At 47.1% G+C, this 20,910-nt stretch overlaps 1 protein-coding gene across 2 annotated transcripts in view; it reads left to right on the forward strand.

Annotated features, from left to right (window-relative positions):
- The window catches only part of LOC135395458 (homeobox protein BarH-like 1), an 84,029-nt gene that overhangs the window by 39,230 nt on the left and 23,889 nt on the right, over positions 1–20,910 (forward strand). For both annotated transcript variants that reach the window (XM_064626656.1, XM_064626657.1), the window contains exons 2-3: positions 6,271–6,411; positions 16,614–16,730. In XM_064626656.1, coding sequence (XP_064482726.1) covers positions 6,271–6,411; positions 16,614–16,730 — 258 coding nt within the window. The remainder of the gene's footprint in view (positions 1–6,270; positions 6,412–16,613; positions 16,731–20,910) is intronic.

The following is a 20,910-nucleotide window of genomic DNA, read 5'->3' on the forward strand; positions in this document are numbered from 1 at the left end:
CTATGCGGTGAAGCTCTGTTTTTAGAGTGTGTGGCTTCTTCGTGTGCCCTATCTTACGAGCTCAACAAACCCAAACCCAATTCATCTCTATACACTGCACAACTGAAAACCGAAGTTCATAGCATAATACGTTCAAAGGCAAACACTGCGTGGAATCATAGCATTATCACTCAGTTATTACTGAGTGATAACCAGCTGAGTGATTCCAGCCACTAATTTTCTAAGTTATAAATGTTTGTGTTGTTACAAGAATGCACTTAAAAATAATAAAAGAGCGATATTAAAAGGTAGGAGCAACATATTTATTTACACATGGTAACAAGACTTTCGTGCACGAGACGGTACTTCTTCAGGTTACAAAAATATGAACATGGCACAGGAACGTATACCGGGTGTTTCCCCGGGCTAAATAATTCGCGAACAGGTGCACCAATCGACGAACTTTCTTTTTTACAAGTATCTGTCTCTCGTGCATAGGTGGGGAGTAACGCGTTACAAAGTAGTGCGTTACCGGTAACGCGTTACACTCGAGTAGTGAAATATGGTAACGCATTACATTTGGGAGAAAAGTAATGAGTAACGTAACGTCATTGCATCTTTAATAACTAACGCGTAACGGCGTTATGCGTTACAGCGTTCTCGGGAACACTGCTTCATCGTCTAAACTTGAAAGTTTGAGAGGACTGTGCCTGCAGAATCCGGGATTTTTTTTTTTTTTCGAAACGATTTTTTCGGTTCATTTTCAAAAATGACAAGAAGGTCACATCGACACCCACGAAGAACGCAAAAGAAGGGTTATTGACCCACCCTGGTTGAGATGTCACCTTTGTTTACCACCTCTCTTCTTCACTGCCTCTGGTGTTTTTCGGACGAATGGGGCAAAAGCGGCAGAAAAATAGCCTCTACCCTCTGAACAAGTAACAAAGTACCAAGGGATTGGCTGTTTGGATTTGTACTGTGTGAGATAAAATGTCACCGTCTTTATCAACCTTGACAAGGAGCACTCACTGGTTAGGCGTCCTCTCAGCCCAACGGGCGAAGCTCACACATGAAAATTTTGAATATCAACTACTTCTGCGTCGCAATAAATCGTACATGTAAGTTGTGTTCATGCGTGATCCTTGTTTGTGCCCAACATTGCTTGCATTGATTTGCGGAATGCACTTATGTGACTCAACCATATTAAAAGCAAAACCTCATGAAGTAATCAAAAGTAACGGCATTACTTATCAGAAGTAACGGCGTTAGTAACGCGTTACCTACTACCGCAACAGTAACGACTAACGTAACGCGTTACTTTTTGAAAAAGTAGTGAGTAACGGTAGTGCACTACAAAATAACAGTAACTTCCCCACCTATGCTCTCGTGAACCTCTCGGCGGAAACGAAGTCCTATTGTACTAGGAGAGATACCACGTGGTCATACCCGAGACTGCGCACATGTTATGGGGCACAAAGCATATACCATTTTTGCCCCGTTTGCTAAATGAGTATGGCATTCTCGGCGACACGATTGTGCCATCAAACCGGTATCTAAAAGCGTTATGTTTTTAGGCGTCCACGAATCGATTCTAACGAACTGGTTAGGAGACTTTCGGGTTGCGTTTCTTCTTTCTTTCTTTTTTTTTTTTTTGCTGTGTCTTTGCTTTTGTGACTATATGATTTTTCTCAGTTTTTCCCATGTGATTATGTGATTTTCAGTTGTGCTTGTTTTTTTCTCTTCCCTGGCAACCCCACAATATCGTGGAAATAATATTAATAATAATAATAATAATAATTATTATTATTATTATATTAGTCGTGATTTGAGGAGAGGGCCGCGCCCGCTTTTCTCTTCCCATCACCGTGAATGCGAACGGTCTCGGCACACGCATAGAGACAGAAACAGAAAGAGGGAGAAAAAAAATCAGGAGAGAGTATACTCTGAATGTTTGTCGGCTACACTCTTAGAAATGAGGGGGGGGGGGGGGGTCGAGGTAGCTTGCCGTTGTTGGCCGCACTCAAGTGGGCATCGTCACGACTATAAAAGAAAAGAAAGTGGGAGAGGAGAGTTGAGGACTTCAAAGTGCTCTTAGAAATGAACTTCACCGCATAGCACGCTCCTAGCCAACCATAATCTCGAATGATATCGTTATCTGCCGCCATTTGTTGAAAACGGGAGGCGTACGCCTTTTCTGTGACACTTATGTTGTTCATAATTGTCACAGAAAAGGCGTACGCCTCCCATTTTCAACAAATTGGGGGCGAGAACGTTGTCATTCGGGATGATGGTTTGCTAGGAGCGTGCTATGAGGTGAAGTTCATTTTTAAGCGTGTAGGAGCCTGTTATGAGGTGAAGCTCTGATTTCTTTCTTTTTCTTTTTTTTTTTTTTTTTTGAGACCGTGTTAGCTCCGCGGAACAACTAAGACAAAAGCGGCGTATACAGGGTGTTTCAGTTAAATCCCCGGGCTAAATAATTCGCTTCGCCGCGACCAGCCGCGACAAAAATACGTAAACCGAAACCAATTAATTACTGCAACAAATGACCCGCTTCGGTGGCGGATTTTTCTCTAAAAGGTGTCCATTGAAGGTCCCAAAAGGGGTAGTACCCATTTTAATGTCGACGGCGCCCTGCTTTAGAAGTTACATTTTTTTCCAAAACTCATTTGAATTTTCATTTAAATGATGCGTTCCCACTCATTCACACGGTGCGCACGTTGTAGGTGGTATCGGGCAGATACTTGTAAAAAAGAAAGTTCTTCGATTGGTGCACCCGTTCGACGTCAGTTTAATTATGTAAATTTTTGCGAACTGAAGTCGGAAATTTGCCAAGTAAAGGTCACTTTTTTACCCCACCAATGTGAAGAGCGTGTCTAGTTTACTCAAATTAATGATAATTGACAGGGATATTCAGGAGCTGCCCCATCGGGAAAAATAGCCGAATATCATGCTCTACGGACCTTCCAGAGGATAGTGCGCGACGAATTTTTAAGCACAGTCCTTGCCAGTCCGACGAAAGGAGGTTGGAAACCCAGCCCACTCCGGCATCGCAGAAAGAGATAACACAGGCACGGCTTATCGCGTCCGGCTTTCGCTGGAGTCATGCTTTCCCTCTCCCAGTTTCAGGAACTGTCACTTTTTCTACTATCAGTCCGTGGGCTGGGTTTGTAAACTTCTTTCGTCGGACTGACAGCGATTGTGCTCAAAAAGTCGTAGCGCGTTATTTGTCCGGTGCACCGAAAAGCACACTGTTAAATATGGGTGGTGGTGGTGGTGGTGATGGTAAACCTGTTAAATATGGACTTCACCACATAGCACGCTCCTAGCCAACCATCATCCCGAATGACAACGTTTTGTATGCAGCTTCAGATTATCTTTCGACAGTCCATATTGCTTTACGTGGTTTGCAATAGCAACGGAGCTGCACCTCTGTGCCTACCAAATTGTAGTATGAATCAGCTTCCGACGTCCGATTTTTGATCCTGGAGATCGGATTGACGAACTGCACGATCCGTGCACTCAATGAGCAAGCGTTTCATCCAGCGGATGATTGCTCGGCCTCCCTCTACATTTTCATTATCTCTATTATACGAGATAACTAACATGCGCGTATCCACAACAAAACAATAGTACGAACTTTTGCAGGATCCGAAACGATACCCAATCTACGCACGGCAGTCGGACGGGACCTGTGTCCCACATGTAACTCAAATGAAATTTGAGCGAAAAAGAAACAAAAAAGAAAAAGAAGAGTGAGCCGTCGTATCCGATGCATCAAATTCGATCCATGGGACGTTCTTCGACTTATACACATGCGCATGAATGCATGTGACAACAATGGCATGGATGCGTATGGGGGCCTTGTGGTGCAAAGTACATCCGGGAAGGACGTCCACGTCCCTCGACGTAGGCTGAGTAGGGGGACGGGGACTGTTTTCTCACGAGCGTGCCGTTCCACCGTCGCGTGGGCCCTGTGGGAGCTGCCATTGTGTTTTTCAACATCCCCTCCGCCTCATTTGCTGTGGCTAGCGAGGAAGTGATGGCGTTCGTTTAGTCGCCCAAGAGATGGCGATTTACCGAAGAGGAGGAGGACAACCTACGCGCCATTGAACAGCACAAACGGAGATCACTATCGTAGTTCACGGCCCGTGCGCCGGTTGCGAGGAAAAATATTGTAATCCCTTCTGAATGAGATAGAGCAGTTCCGCTTACACCGTTTCCATGGGTCTAGTGTTTCTGACGGGGTGGCCAAAATGCTCCGCTTACTCGTCCGCTTCCATCGACTAAAGCCGGAAATACATCAATACAGGCTTAGACACAGACCTACACAAACACACACCGATGAAGGAAAAAATGTGCATTTTGTCGTGCGAGTGCGCGAGTCACGGCTGTCTGCATGTGCCTGCATCACTTCAGACATACTATGGAGCTAACGTGAGAGGAGTTTACATTAAATTAGGTAATTTGGCTGTGCATAATCAATTTTCATAAATGACAAAGCTTTCGTGCAACATCGAGAGCAATTACACGTCCACTAGCGGGCGAACGAAGCCTTGGGAAGGGAAACCGGCTTCGCGACCATATCGGCTGTTCATAAAACCGTAGATACGCTGCTTCCATAGCTCTATAATCTTCAACTAAACCCTTCCAAAACGCCAGCAGTTAACAGCGTCGAAGAAGCTCGCCATGTGCCCCCCCCCCCCCCGTCCCGCTGCGCACTCTTCCTCTGAGCAATCTGGTACTCCTTTGAACACCAATCCCCTAAGCCGACCTCGCCGATAAGCTATTTCCCTGGTACATACAGGGCCCTGCGAAATGGTTCATATCCCTCCTCAACTACCAGCTCGAATTCCTAGAACCTCAGTCGTTCGAAGCACCTCTGCTCTCCAGAATTGTTACGCCATCGGCAAGAAGCCTCCGTCTTCAGCTATAGCCATGAGGACACGGCTTCCCTTCCCGAGGAGTATACACTAAAGAAGATGGTGGGCTGCATGCTGAGCGCTCAGTTGTCTCTTGCGGTCGATGACTCCTGCACGATAACCTTTTGTCATCTTGATCGCCCACGTACCCTTGCAGCGTCTCTCTCTGCAACACCTGAACAATATATTCCTAATATGAGTGCATGACGCACTTCTGAGGATGGCCTTCGTCCAAGGACTTCAGTTTTCGTCTGCCCGGAGGTAAACCTCCGCAACCTCCGTTGAGGGAAGTCGGCGTACAAAGGGTAGACCATGTCCTCGCATTGAAGTCCTGCTGTGCCGATGGATCCTACAGCTTGCAGAAACCTACGTCTTACGTCGGATATGGCTGGCAGTCCATTGTGACGTTTCTGCCTCTTTCTTCCTCTCCACAGTGACGCAGCTGAGCCTTGTGAAGCGTGGTTGATGGAACTTTGCGCAACCTTGATCCATCTATTAGCGCAGCAAATGCGGGTGCGAAGCCCTGGCTGTATCGAGGCCACCCGCTGGATGGAGCTAGGACTCCCGTGTGTACCTTTGTCGTGCGGTTATTACAGCGCAGCTACTATCCCGTCGCCTGAATGCGTTCCAGGTGCAGAGATTTGACTTTTCTTGAACAGGTCAGCTGCCGAGAACAGAGGGCTCGGTTTTCATCTCTGCCTTTGCCAGTGCGTCTTGTTGTGCATTAGCTGCACGCTGTTACAAGGCGACATCAACCAAAATGATATCATGGCGCACTTGCACCAGGGCGTCTCCCGTGATTTAGCACCGTTCGTAATGGTGGCTGACGTGGAAAATTGCGGCCCCATGATATTTCGAACAGCGGCTGTTCTTCTATTGGGCGCCGTTCTCACCGTTGGTAGTGCCTTTAAAGGTCTCGGGGGATTACGCGTTAAACAAGTGTAGGACAGTGTGAGTCAACTCTTCTGTATACAGAAAGCCTTGTTAGATGTGATCGTGCGGGCGAGGTACCGCTAGGGAGATGACGGCCCGATGAAGACGGAGACTATTGTGATCTTGTGGTGTGCTTGTTCAAGCAGGGCTTGCACCGCCACACACACCGTAACATCGGTCGTGACACCGCCACACGCATCGAAGGATGTATGGGCGGGTATTGTTGATGCAATGGCTTTGCAGAATGAATATAGTTGTATGGCGGTGCTTAACGTATGTGGCTTTGGTGTGCTTGAAACAGTGCACGTTTTGCCTTTTAATATGAAATCAGGGTATTTGAGAACGTCGCGTTGCTCTGCTTCCTATTTTGGTGAACGAATAAGAATGTACATAATATATTGAAAATGCCTATTAATTTACTGTTTGTGTCGGAATGTAGGTGTAAAGCCGGAGCTTCGAGAACTTCTGGAGCAGTTGCAGAGGTCACAAGGATTTCTGCCACGGTGCTTCGTCAGCGAAAGATCAAAGTTGGCGCCCTGCAAGGACGACAAGAGTCTACCGCCTTCGCCTTGTCCAACGGGTGAGAATGCACCACACTCAATCACTCCGCGATAACAGGAAAGATATTGACCTCAATCCCACAAGTAGGCCGGATGGATAAGGCGCGAAAAAGTTAGTATTAGGCGCCTAAGGCGAAACGCTCTCTATTTTAGCACTAAAAGTGAAGTTATTGGTATAATAAATTAACACGTTTTTTTCATGTCTGCTGCGCTACGGATGTGGGAGGCAGACATGCGTTTTTCGCCCTTGACATTTGAACGGCTCAGACTTTTAAATACGGTCACAGGTTTCATTACTAGAACTTCGACTCAAAAGCGTAAATTGCGAAAGAAAAATTCTTTCCCGGAAACAGTACCGCAAACAATTATCCGTAAATTATCCGCTTTTCTCGGCAAGCGAAATTGTTTGACCAATGTTCATTGATCTAGGGGAAACTATAAATAGGACTGGAGTTTGGCTTCTTACGCTACGGTCTACATAGGCTTCGCAGGGCAACTGCGTCTTGTAGAAACAGTTGTTGTGGTAAGGGAAAATTGTGGCAACAGCAAGACACTAGCGTACCATGCCTAAGTACGTTGGTGTGAAGGTCCGTCGTTTCGCGCTGAACACTAGGTTGTCAGAGAAGCGTTCCGCATCGACAGCAGATACTGGTGACCATTCGAGCTTTGGAACGTCATGAGGGAAAAGCGCAAAAGGGGAACAAGGGACACGCCACACCAAGGTGACAGGACAGCGCTCTGGAATGTCAGAATGCTTAAAGGAACCATGAAGAGATCCCCGAAAAATCGCATTCAACGCGGGCGCAGTTCACGCGCAAAAAAGCGCCGAGCGCTCGCCCTATAAGTGGCCACGTCTGCAAGTGGCCTGACGTCACTTGCATCATTTGCCCACTCCCAGGTCGCCGTAATGGCGAATTTGGGTGGTCATTTCGTGGCAACTTTTTTGGCCAGATCCCAGTCATGTTCGCTTGATCAAATCGCAGCAATCTCGCATGTCCGTGTAGCGCTTTCCGAGTGCCAGGAATTTGCCAGCTAGCACTTTTTTCGCCCGGCCTCGATACAACAGGGTAGGGGGTTGCCCAACTATATCCGCACTGCCAGGGTGGCGAGGGCCCTCATTGGCCCGCGCGTCGAAATTCACGAGGGTTAGCAGACGACGGAACCCGAAGACGAGCGACCGCGGGGCCTCTAGCGTGACTCAAGCGACTACAACCGCTAGATTCCTTGCACTCATGTTGGGGTGTCAACGGTCACGTGACCCAGAGCGGGCATAAGACTAGCAATTTCCAAGCGCTCGGCTGGTTTGCCAAATTTTGACCAAGCGTATTTGTCATAAGTCAGTCCGCCTGCGGGGAAGGTCACCTGCTTGTGACGTCACATCTAGTTTCTCCGTTGCGGCGGCAATTGTCGGGTCGCAGCAGTCGCCTTTGTTCTGGGCGTGGTTTTTGGCTAATATCTCCCTTATTGATTGATCAGAAAAAGAAAAAAATCCGCATGGTGAATGTATTAGCTTCCAGGAATGCATTACATATGCTTACAAACGTTTGGAGGATCACTTCATGGTCCCTTTAATGTCGTCTTGCGTCGCAAATTCAGTACCGGCTAATACAGCTATTTTTATTCTGGGTGTTTTCCTCTGGGGCATACTGCAGTTTTCTCATTACTCTATCAGCCACCGTCGAATCATTCCCGATTCCCTCTCGGGCGTGACAAACTATCGCAACAGGGTTGCACAGGTCTTCAGAAGCCCCCAAACGTTCGATGCTGAAGGTACTGAGGTGGGAACCTTCATAGCCGACAGGATCAACAGGATTTGTTGGTGGCAAATGTTGAGGAGGTGGTCCTATACAATGCTATCACGGAGGAAGACGTATAGTTCGCGAAGACGTTCCGCAAGGAACGTAGTCGGCTGCAGGACGTCTGGGGAACATCTTACACTTATGTGCTCTTCCTTAGAGGATTCGTGAAGAACATCTTGCAGTCCCTTAATATGGGTGTAGAAATAATCCGCTACCTTTTGCAGCGTGCCCTAACAAGCAGTGGCGTAGCCAGACCTCCAAGGTAGGGGGGGCTCGATACGAAAACTCGCCCCCCCCCCGCTGATCCTGTGTCGACAACACACACACATACTTGTGCACACTGCAAACTGAGGATTAAAAAAAGGAACGAAAATAGTTGATTAAGACGTTCACAGTACGATTAAATGTATAGGCTGTCATGACCAGTGGGGTGGTGTCACGAGATTGGAAGTATTTTGAAAAGCTCATACTTTGAAAACCATTCAAGAGTGCTTCTTAGATTGACGCAATGAACTGCAAGAACTTTCGCGATCGTCACACTGGTCCCCTCCCCCCCCCCCCCCATATATATTATGTTCTCGGATTTGCACGATTTGTGTGGGTCGGCCCGTGGCAGGTAGGGGGGGCTCGAGCCCCTCTAGCCCCCCCGTGGCTACGCCACTGCTAACAAGTCAAAACGGGTTCGTGGGGAAAAGGAACGCCAGGTAGCACGCCTCTTGCAGGAGCATTGAGGTACACTTGTTTAATCGATGAGATCAGCTCGTTGAGTACTACAAAACTGTACCTCGCGTCTTACGAAAAGCGATCGGTGTTGACACCGTCGGAGGTGTCCCCGACCTCCCGGCATCTTCGGTGTCAAAACTACCACGCTTGATGTTGGCACGCCACTTCTTCACGGTTGAGTATGATGGACCCTCGTCACTTCAACTTTTGCACTTCAACTGAAAACACCCCCTCCAACTCCCCAACTTACCCCTCTCTTCAAAATTACTTGGTCCTTGACCAAATCTAGCCCACCAGCGCTCTGCCCTCAAAGCTCTTTTGAACTTTTTGGACACCATAGCACTTCGATCCATACTGTAAAAGGCTCATTATTTCGTTCCCCACGTCACCACCAGCAATGGGATAGAGTATCGCCCCTGACAATGAAGCTCCCCATTCACCATCATTGGTTGTGTTAGAACTTACAGAAAGTTGTGTTTTTCAAACACAGTCTTTCTACTCCACTTCAGCTGGCAACAGCTAACAGAACTGGAGTATGTACTGCACGTATGCCTAGCTGGCGCTGACGGCACCCGCGGTGGGCAGTTCTCTGAGCTTGCCAGAAGTTTCAGCGCTGTAGGGAGACTTTCTGTAAGATATCGTGCTAAACGCGTACAGTTCCCACTTGAAACCGTTCCCAACTCGTCAGCAAAGCGCTCATTTTTAAAGCGATAAGTTACTTTGAAAGTACGAAGTCTATCCGACACGTAAAGTGCCGACATAAGCCTCGCCTCGTTCTGCTGATAGAATGTAATTTTAGCCATTACTAACAATAGAGGTGGGGGAATCTATTTATTTTGGAAGGGAGAGCAAGAAAAGACGTCTTGCTTTTTCTTGGTAAATAATTCCTTAGTGAGTAGTCAAGTTCCTGGGTAGTCATAGTAAAGCGACGTGGGGTCAGAGGTTTTCCGCCGTCCCACCCACGATGTCGCAGGCTGCTGAGGAGACCAGTGTCCCGCAGGTAGTTGAGAAGCGCTGCGTGTGCCAAGTAATGTTGCAATAGATATATTTGAGTATCCAGGCTGGTCACGCGAGAGTTGAGCGTGTCGCGAAAGTTCTTGAAACGGCGGCAGTCGAGAAGATGGTGTCGAATGTCTGCCTCAACGTTGCTGGTAGAACATAGGGGGTGGCTTACTGGACTATTTTGAATAACAGCGACGGAGTGCGGGCCGGAGCAGATGGATGACAGATTCTTCCCTCCTTGAGACACGACTGCAGATAGTATACTCCATCGCTGGGTCAATGGACCCCAAGAAGGGGTTGCAACGTCCTTGACAAACAGCTTCGTGGTGACAGTAAGGAAGCGGCGGTGGTGGTGATGGCAGACGGATATCCAGATGTGTATTCCATCAATCGTCTGTAACGCATGGGCAGGTTTCGCCACGGCGTCTGCGCGGGTATTGCCGTGGAGGCCGACATGGCTCGGAACCCATTGAAACCACACAGTGTTGATGAGGACAGGAGCTCATTGTATATTACGAGGATCGTGGAATGCACGTCGGAGACGATCTTGACAGAGTAAGATACAGGGATAGCAAGGGCCGCTTTGCTGTCAGTGAGTGCCGTTCGGGCACTAGGCGGAGAAGCGGCAAGAATAGCAAGACTTCAAGGCGGCAAGAATAGCAAACAGCTCAGCTTCTACGGACGACGCTTCATAGGGAAGCAGAGACGCATGCTCGAAGTCGGCGCTAGGGACATAGTACGCCGCTGTCGATGAACACTGCCGCACTGACCCGTCAGTGCACACTTCCGTTCTATGGCTATGGAAGGCATGAAAGTGGTCCATGGTAAGTTGACATGCAGCGACAGGTGGTATGCTGTTTTTGTTAGCAATACCAAGGATAGGCTGATGTACGATGGGTCATTTAGTGTCCACGTCGGTGGCACGTATACGCAGCAGCGGTGGCAGTGTGACGGATGTAGCTGTTTAGACGAAGGAGAGCACGACTAAATGCGGACGACGGGGAAGATAATTATGGGTATGTCGGCTGACGAAGTGGGTGTAAGCACCAAGTGTTTCTTTGTCACGCAGGACGTCGGCTGGAGGTCCTCGCGGCTCTGTCAAAACGGAGGTCTCTGTTGTCTTATGCACACCTAAGCAAAGACGAAGGGTTCTAGCTTGAGCACTGAGTAATGCCCTGTCAGAGCTCGTGCAACACTGGTAGGCTATATCTCAAGGTGCCGAGGACCAACGAAGAGTGGACCTGACGGAGGTCAGCACTGGATGGGCCCCAGGATGTTCCACAACGATGCCGGATGACATTGAAAAACTTGTTTGCGGTTGCATCGATCGCCCTAGTTTGCCGTGTCCGCGTGAGCCCGCGGTCAATTATCACGCCAAGGTAGCGGATGAGAGAGGCGGTACCCGAGACGGGGAGGAAGAGGGACGACACAACAAGAATTCTCGAACACAGCAAAAATTTTTATTTACCAAGCTCTATATCATGCACCATCCTCTCTCATCATGCAGCAGCTTGTCAGCGCCCTGTCACTTCTTTCGATCAAGGTAGCGGATGCGGAAGAAAAACTGCAGAGCAAAGCCCTTCACAAACATTCGGTATTTGCGGAAAGAGCGGCGCGTAAACGCCATCGCTATTGTATTACTTGGCAAGATGGAGGACCGCGTTCCGCGAGATAGGAGACTGCGATGTCCAGAGCGTGCCGCAGACGACGCTGAAGAGTATCGCGGCGGATAGCAGAAGTCCATATGCAGACGTCGTAGGTGTAGAGGGTGATACGGGTATGCTACGTAGCTGTGCTGGAAGGGAAGCCATGGCAACGTTAAACAAAATTGGACTCAGAACGCTTCCTTGTGGGACGCCACGCTGCACAGGGTAGACGGCGCTATGACCCTCACTAGTGCGCACAAAAAGTAGTCTGTCAGTCAGGAAATCCTGAACTCAAAGAAGCGTGCGACCTTCCACGTTGGCCTCTTGAAGTGCCGCGACAACAGCACTGTGTAAAACACTGTTGTAAGCACGTCAAGGAAAACAGCGGCGGTAAGCCGGCCTTCGGACTTCGCCTGTCGCACCGCCGCCAGTATAGGTCGACGATGTTGTCCGTCGTAGACCGATCCTGAAGAAAACCAGCCATGACCTCCGGGAAAAAGCGAATTAACTCGAGCCGTGAATGCAGCCGTGAATGCACCATCCGCTCCACAGTTTTCCCAACACACGCTGCCAAGTGTCGTTATAAGTGCACAAAAGAATCTCATGAGCGTTCGGAGGAAGGTTTTGGAGCTCCTTGTACGTAATTTGGTCGTGTCCAGGAGAAGTGTCAGCAGGGGAGTTCCGGGTGGCAGACACCATCTCTGTCAGCGAAAAAGGCACATCAAGAGCTGGATCTTCCGACGACTCGAGAGTTACAGGGATGTCACGTGTCAAGGGTAGCACCGCCCCAGACGTTGCAGTGAGGCGGACACAGTACTCATCCGCAGAAACGCAGAAATAGGCATTTATAGGCGCAATCAAATGAATACAACTATCGTCCACTTAATTCGTGCTCTTGTATCGAAAGGCACTCTTCGAATTACGGAAATAACTTGCCTAAACACCCTGGATCTACCTATCAGATATGCAGTGTATAAAGGACACTTAGGAGTGCCTTACGCATAGCACTGTATTTGCCTTATCTGACGTCGCCTTGTGTATAGGCTTCACAGCCCGCCGGAACTTCGAAACAACCGGTATATTATACTTTTAGTACTTTAGTATATTTACGGTTAGTACCAGACACACTTTTGAAGTAAATTACCTATATTTCAAATTATCGAGATGCCGACGAAACAAAGGATAACCTACTAAATTGTCTTTTCTCTCGAAAGACATAAAACGGGTTGACCAAATACTAGGTACAAGATACCTCGAATGTCTTTCCCTTTACAAGACGTTTCGCAAAGAGTATTTAATGAAGCGGAGGCTAACCGGCGAATAAAGCGGCCAACCTCATACAGCGTGCACTTAATTTTTCTGGAGTTCAGAATGAATGGGAGAAAGAAAAACAGGTCGGCAGAAAAGGTGGAAGGAAGAAAATGTTCTTATGAAAGGATCGTTAGGGTTCGGGGCTCCCAACCTCTAATTGCTTCTTAATAGTCCCTTAAGCTGCGGCTACCGAATTTCTGCCTTTCTGTTCTTGCAAAAACGAAGACCGTTCGGAGGGGATATAAAAGCCGAGAGAAAAGAAAAATACTCTTAATGGGTGTCCCGATTTTCACTCGCAAGGTCTCGCAGCCCTGCGATCAGAGCGCGACGTCAGTTCCAGGGCAGTCGAGACGTTGATGGAGAACCCAATCCCTCACGTACTATGATAATAATCATAAATAGTTTATTGTCCATAATAGTGAACGACCACAGAGGAAAACATGGCGTTTCGTATACTAGTGCAATAAAATAGCGAGGGACACGTGTTTTATTTAGTTGTCTTAGACCAGGCGGATTCTCAACCGTAGGGAATTCTCCCTGGGGGGTATTTCAGAACGTCATGGGGGAATGACACATTGTAACATTCACCTCCGATCAGCCGTGAGCTGAGGCAACAGAGAGAGAGAGGTCTATACGTTACAGTAGCAGCAACCAACTGGCCCAACTTTCTACCTAGAGTTCTACCGTGAGCTGAGGAGAAAAAAACAAAGAAGAAAGGCACGGGGACTTTGCCGACGTCAAAAGAGGGGATCGTGGCGTTCGTCCGTGGCTTCTTTCTCCGAGTGTTTTTTCTAAATTCGCAATTGCGCAGTGACAATACACCGCTCAGCAAAAATATTTCGCACTGTGACTCCCTAATGAACAGCTTGGCGAATGAAACAGGGTTTTGAGTCATGTTAAATGTTACCTCATTGCTGCTTCAACGACTTCATTTTTGGTTTTGGTTTTGGTTGCAGCGAGTTGCACGACAGATAAGATGCGTTCGTGCGCAAAAACAATTATTGTAGCCGAGCCGACCGTAGCGCGTGCAAGGGGCATGACCTGCACTCACCCTAAAGTCGCTTCCACGCTCACCAGGCTCCCACAAGAGAATGAGTGACGTAGCTGGACCCGATACCGCTTTTGCCAATGTGTTGTACGGTAAGACAGACATTCTTTCGTGGATTATGTAACTATTGTATGACTAATTACCAAAATTATATAATTTACCTCTTTCATTAGCGCGTTCGGACAAAAATGATGGAGCATTTTATTTTTAAAAAATCCTGAAATCAAATACGTTGAAATATATATTGCCGAATTTCGCTATGCGAGTGAGCCGAAACCGAAACCGCGCGCATCAGAAGCGCGGAGAACGCTTGTCCACGTCCAGTGTTGTACCCGCTACCAAAACTAAGTGACGGAATACTCGCTACTCCATGGAAAAGTAGCGCAATACTAGCGTCGCTACAAATTTGAAAAAGTAACGCGATGCCGCTACCGCTACCAAGTAAAAGTAACGTAAATATTATGCTGCTAATTATCCGCTGCCGTACGCTTGTCTACGCAACACCTTACCGTGGACCTGTCGTTTCCGAATGCGTCTAATGACGGTGCAATATTTAAGTTCTCTCACACATTAGACATGTAGCATGAAGTACGCTACTACTTACGGCCAAGACTGCGTAGCTGCTTAGACTTGCTTAGCTGCCAAGACTACTTACTGCCCTGGCATGGCCAAGACGTGGCCATCCGACGTGGATCACGCTGGAGTGCCACGTGATTTGAACCAGTGGAGATGACTGGAGTAGGTGCTGATCTGCTGGCCCGATCAATCGATTTGCGACCCCGATAAGCCCTCGACGTGAAGGTCATGCTCTCAGTACGCTCGGGATGCGCGCGGTTTTGATTCGGCTTATTTAATAGTAAAACTCTGCGATGGATATTCCAACGTACATGCTCGTTTTAGGAAGGGAGTTGCCTCAGGACAGAAGCCGCCGATATTTCGAACAGAGACTGTTCTTCTTCTACATTCTACCGGTTCGCTGGATTTCTACCCATCTATGCTCGTTTTAGGATTTTTAAAAATAGAATGGGCTTTAAACGAGGTTGTCTCCCATTATGATATCTCACTTCTACCCGGAAGGCCCCAATTAAAGAGTTAATTAATGAATTTAAGTAATTACTCATTTAGTAGTTACATACTCGCTTCGAGAGAATGTCCGAATGTCCGTTTTATTCCCACGCATGAACGGCATCTATGGTGATCTCGCAGGCTTTTTATATATAGAAGAATCTCTAACGAATAAAGACGAACGCCCTGTAAACGACGCCGACGGCATGACCCGCACAGATCGAGCTGCGCCTCTAAGGACATTCTGCTCCTCACAACGGCTGATTTTTCACGGACACAGGACACCGTTGACCGAAGATACGTACTTTGCACTGTCGCTCCCGATAGACTACTTGATGTATACTTATTCAGCAGCGTTTCGAGCAATATTAGCAATGCCACTTCACTCTAAAAACATAACTTCACCGCATAGCACGCTGTGCGCCAACTATTACCACGAATGATAAGGTTATCGATTCTGATTCGAAGAGAGAGGTGGGCGTACGCCTTTTTATGTCAATTTGGATATATGAAAATTGCCACAAAAAGGCGTACGCCTTACTTCTTTCTACGAATCAGATGCGATAACCGTATCACTCTTGCCAATGGTTGGCTCACAGCGTGCTATGCGGTGAATTTCTGTTTTTAGAGTGTTGAGTGCTTCTCCAACGACCTCAGCAGATATAAACCTACATTACATTTTTCATCGCCATTCAGAGTGTAATTCTATCGGGCAAATTGGTGTCATCCACTATTTCTTATGGGAACTGAAGAGGTCATAGCCTCACACAGGTGTTTTCCTTTTCACCCTTACCCAAAAAGATCTATATAAACGATGCATGCTTGCATGTGCTTACTTACGGGCATATATTTACATTCGACTTACTTTACTTACGACTATATTTACGAAACTCGACTGACTTTTATGTTTTGGCCTTGTTTTGATCTACGTTTCGACAGCTCCTAAGACATATATTCAATATACCCTGGTGTGTAGATCGTGGTTACTAGTGTATTTTATTTCCTGTATTGGAGGGGACCTTCGAATTTGTAGATCCCATTACTCGAAGCCGTTGCACACTTTGTTGACATCTTTAGCAATGTTCTTACGTTACTTTTACATTCAACCATAAAATAGCAAGCATGTGCAACGTTTTGCAAGAGAAAAAAAGAAGAAAAGAAGAACTCGCGACGGAATAAGGGCCATGACTCCATCGGCGGCCCGTTTGCATTCAGACACACGATGGGCGTTCCGCAGTGAATACAGACCCAAGTCCCAACACGAGTAGCGCATTTCAGAGTTCATGATTCCAACTGGAAGTAATCATGCAGTTATACACAAACTTAAATAAGTGTCTTTCTTGGTGGCGTTGTGGAAAACGTTCCAGCAGAAAATTATTTCCCGACAGCTCAAGGGAGTACGTTAAACGACCCCTATTCAGGAAAAATACACCAGTTAAAATAGTTTCATGGCACTCGGTGCCCCCTCATAGCGGAGGTGAGCTCGACTTTGAGCCACGAGGCAGTGTGCAGAAGGACATCTATACTTTTGGATTCACAGGCATTCGTCGTACAGACGGGGATCGCAATGGGCTGAGAAGTCACGTCCGGAGCAAATGAGTCTCACAAAAATACCTTGTCTTTCACAGGTGCATCGTGTGGTCAATTGGGCTGTGGCTTTCCTGGTGTCGCGAAGCCCGTTCCCCGGAGCCTATTCGAATCGCCGCTACAATCGCTCGTCGCGTGTCGGTCTTCCTACCTCACAGGTAATTTGCTTGTTCTACCTTGTATTTCACTGTCCGAACAGCAAAGAGAAGAAGCCATGCAGACATTTTTGAAGTCTGCATGGTTGCTTGACTTCGTAGTAGATAGAAGCAGTTCATCGCCACTGCAAATACCAAACCACGGAATAGAACAGGTGTGCGCGAGATAAGTGAGAATGACAGCGTTGCAGAGCTTTTCTGTGTCTGTTGTCGGCTGCGCCAAAATTTGTGCTGCACACGGGTGCATATAATTCATACATATATCTATTCGCCTCGAGGTCGAACTGTAGGTGGCGCTGCGGCGGCGTTCTAGTGGGGATACGGCATGATCCGGCGCAGTAGGCGCAGGCTTTTCTACGAGGGTATGGTTTTGGATTAAATGCCGCTACCAGTGCCTCACATATTGCGGATGTGTTGAAACGCGCTACTTAGAACGCTGATAAGGCGTGAAAGTTGACAAAATATGCTGCACTGCGAAACGCTGGAGTCACGAATTTGTGAAAAGAATATCTCCTGTGTGCGTTCGAAGGGAAACACTGCCATTCCATTCCTGTGTTCCAAGCGACATTTTGTTTTTGTCTTTTGCTGCTCTCACTCGAATATTTATTCGTCGCCTGTATAGCTGTCTTTCCTTCTACCTTTTTATTTTACATTGAAACAAAAAGCATTAAAAGAAAAACTCAAAATCCCTGTCTCCAGTGGTCTTGGCAATCTAAATGTGCAAGCGTACAAGAACACAGTGTAAGGGCAGAATAGTCCAATAACCAGTGCGATCTACGCTTCCATTTTTTTTCGTTCTACTTCTATTCTTGTCAATTTACAAACATAGTTACAAACATAACATTCTATTCTATTACAATAAGTATTGAAGCCCTTCGCTGTAATTTTTGCGTTGTAACAGCGGTGGTTGTTCAAGTCGTGCGAGTCTGGGAGAGGTTCGAGGTTTGATTCGTCTCCTATGCAGGCATACACTAAACGTTGCTAAAATATCTTACGAGATGACCACACCTGTGTGGTGTACTTTACCTTGTGTTGAGTACTACTGATCATGTAATAAGTGCATATAAACTATTTTTTTTGATTCAGCGGCATGTATATTCTGAAACACGCTGTTGCACACGTGCTTCATGCCCCACAAAACACACGTGCTAAACAAAGAACATTCGGGGATGGTGACAGCATTTTGACTTACGTCCCCATTTTTTCTTCCTCTATCACATCACATCACATTTTCCTTGAATGCGTGTGTTGCATGATCACGTATGTGAAAGATAAATGTCAAGCATGTCATATGGTCAGATGAAATGAGACAAAAGCTTGAAATTCACACATTTAAAAACACCCCATGTCATATATATACATATATTCATACATTGATACATTCCACCCGCTCCATATATTAATATACTCGATACAACTTGTGTTTAGCGCGCGTAGGGGGGGGGGATTTATTGGCAGAAAAAAAAAGAAAGGGGAAAGGTCAGCCCTGCAGCACGCCGGCTTGCTATTCCCTAAAAAAAGAAAGAAAAAAGAAAAATATAAACGAGAGAAAAGGAAATAACAAAAAGATAAATAAAAGGAAAACAAGAAAAATTGGAAAAGACACTCGGCTCACAGGGAGCCCAGGAGGCCCGTGTCACGCAGAAAGCGGAGCACCGCTTTTGTGACTCTCCACTGGTTAGCTCGCTGCACAGGGATCACGCGCGTATGATATCATAACTGAGCATTATGAAGTAACTTGGAACTGCTAGCACAGAAACCATTGTATTAATAAATGTGAGATCGTTATACTTATGATAAAAAACTTGTTATAACATTGACCTTAGCTCTTGGTAGATTTTGTTTGACACACAGAACCGCTGTGACAAATATAATAAAGATCGAGTGGAATCCGCATACTAGAACATATGAACGTTCAGTAGTTTTCTTCCCTGCCAATCATGCAGATTCACTAGACAATTTCAACGAAGTTATCCACTAATTCATTTCACTCATTTTGAAGCGATCTGGGAAGCTCAAATGTCCAGAAACTGAGCCTTCCAAGCGCATTTTCGAGCACGGTTACTACAGCTGTGGCAACCGTGCTCGAAGCACCGGCTCAAGACGTGCATCCCCACTAAAGGCAGTTCGCGGAGCCGCCGCATGGTGGTTCGATCTCGAGGCGAATAGTAGGTTGGAGGCCGAGGGATCCTGACGTTTCCTCGTTCCTAGATACACCGCGTGAACATTCTAATCCCACAACAGAGAATGGGAGAGCAGCACACTGTGCTTTGCGGGACTTGCTTGGCTTCTGCTCTTCTTCCAAAAGTATCGACAGCAACACGGACGAGAAAATAATTCTTGTGAAGCAGCCTTAACGATGTGGAGTGTTACCACTTAAGGCCCCCCTTCCGACAAAAGTTAAAAAAAGGAAACAAATCCCGAATTTTGTGAGTTCAATATCCTTCGGAGGTTCCGTGGAAAACCTGGAACATATCCTTCTCCTGCCCGTATTTCAGGATTGCACTTACAATGTCACCAGCTCTGCATGGGCATTTTAACTGTGACATGGTTGCTTGGTCCTGATGAAATCCCGTAGCTCACTAGCGTGCTGCAGTAAGAGTACTGCTCACCTTTCTCCATAATGCAGGACTTCGGTCCTCTCTGTGAAGCTCGTCATTATATTTTCACCATTTATCGCGAACAATGGTGTAGAGTAGCGCCTGCAGCCATGCAGCACCGCAGACATCATTATTAAAATAAAGTATTGTTCGTAAGCTGCAAAGCGATGCTGCACAGCTGCAGGTTGCCATGAAGCTTACCTGACTTCACACGACAGTACATGTATGTGCGCTATATCAATTACACATTGGACTTCATGCAAGCACCGTTACATATTTAAACTGCACGTATGGACGTGCGTCTGCTTCCTCCGGGTATACTTGTGTCTTGCTTGAAGGATGCATGCAGTTCACACACAGAGTCCCCGACGCACACCAGGGAACAAATAATAAACTCTCTAGTTAGAGGATGAGAAAATAAGTATCTGAAGCAGGCGATCGAAGGCCTTCGACTGGTCAAATGTGGCGACCACCGCCCCAAAGTGTCCATGATTCTCGGCTATGGGTATGCGCATGCGCATGTTTTTCTGCATGTCTCCTCTTGCTACTTCGAAACACGACGTCGAACCCGTTTGGGCGTCGCAATCATCCAACCCGTATAAGTCAACTATTCTGCTCAGGACAGTACAGCCCTACGACGGGAGCAGTATACCTTCTCCTGTGGGTGCCGTTACTCGTTGAAGAAGGGGTTGAGCTAGGACGTTAAAGTCACATGCCAGCTTTGTGACGCATCCTTGCAGAGTATGTCTACTCCCCTTGGCGTTGTTCTACAGTGTACTCCACTGGAAGGAAGGGAACAAATTAAAAACATTAGCCCCGGAGCTCCCAATAATTTTTCACAAACCGTTGTGGAACGCAGCAGCAGGGAGTCCGTCAGGACACTTTCTGCCTCGCATTAGAGTGGGAGCTGCTAATACGCAGCAGCTTGTGAGCAGGGACCCAAACATCTATGGCGACGCTTAACATAATCCAATAGCACGTCCTTCCCCGCTCGATGACTCCGAAGCCCCAACTACATCGCGGATATTGCCGATTATTGAAAGGAGTGCCGTTCGTGGCACGGTTGAAGGGAAATCGCTGACAATGGAAGGTGACTTTTTTACCGAGTCCAGCACATGGGGGGCAGTTTGTACCGGTCCATTTGAACGGGTAAAGCCTGCGCAAATGGAGCAGAAGGCAGTTGGTAGCCAACGCATTGTTTCCAAAACGTTTTGCTTTTGCTCGCCGTGCCATAGTGTCAATGGCGTGGGAAGAATAGCGCTGCCAAACGAAATAGCGCACGTCTCCTTTTGCTTAATCGCCCTTCGCGATAACGGCTTAATAACTCAACAATATTTGTCGCCATAGCGAGAAACAAAGTACAGTAATATCGCAATTTCCTGCAAAATCTGTCGCGTAATCGTATGGCTGAATAGTCACTTTCCAAGGAATATGACATAAGCCAGGGCGATAGGTGCACGTTACATAAGACAAAAAAAAGAAAAGCTGAGGGGAGATGGAGCGCTTAGAACATGTGCCGACTTATTTATCTTTTTTCTTTTTTGAAATACTACTGGCCGCCCATTGGAGGCCCAAGTAGGCGT

This window comes from Ornithodoros turicata, chromosome 5 (genome assembly GCF_037126465.1).
Source record: "Ornithodoros turicata isolate Travis chromosome 5, ASM3712646v1, whole genome shotgun sequence".
Lineage (NCBI taxonomy): Eukaryota > Metazoa > Arthropoda > Arachnida > Ixodida > Argasidae > Ornithodoros > Ornithodoros turicata.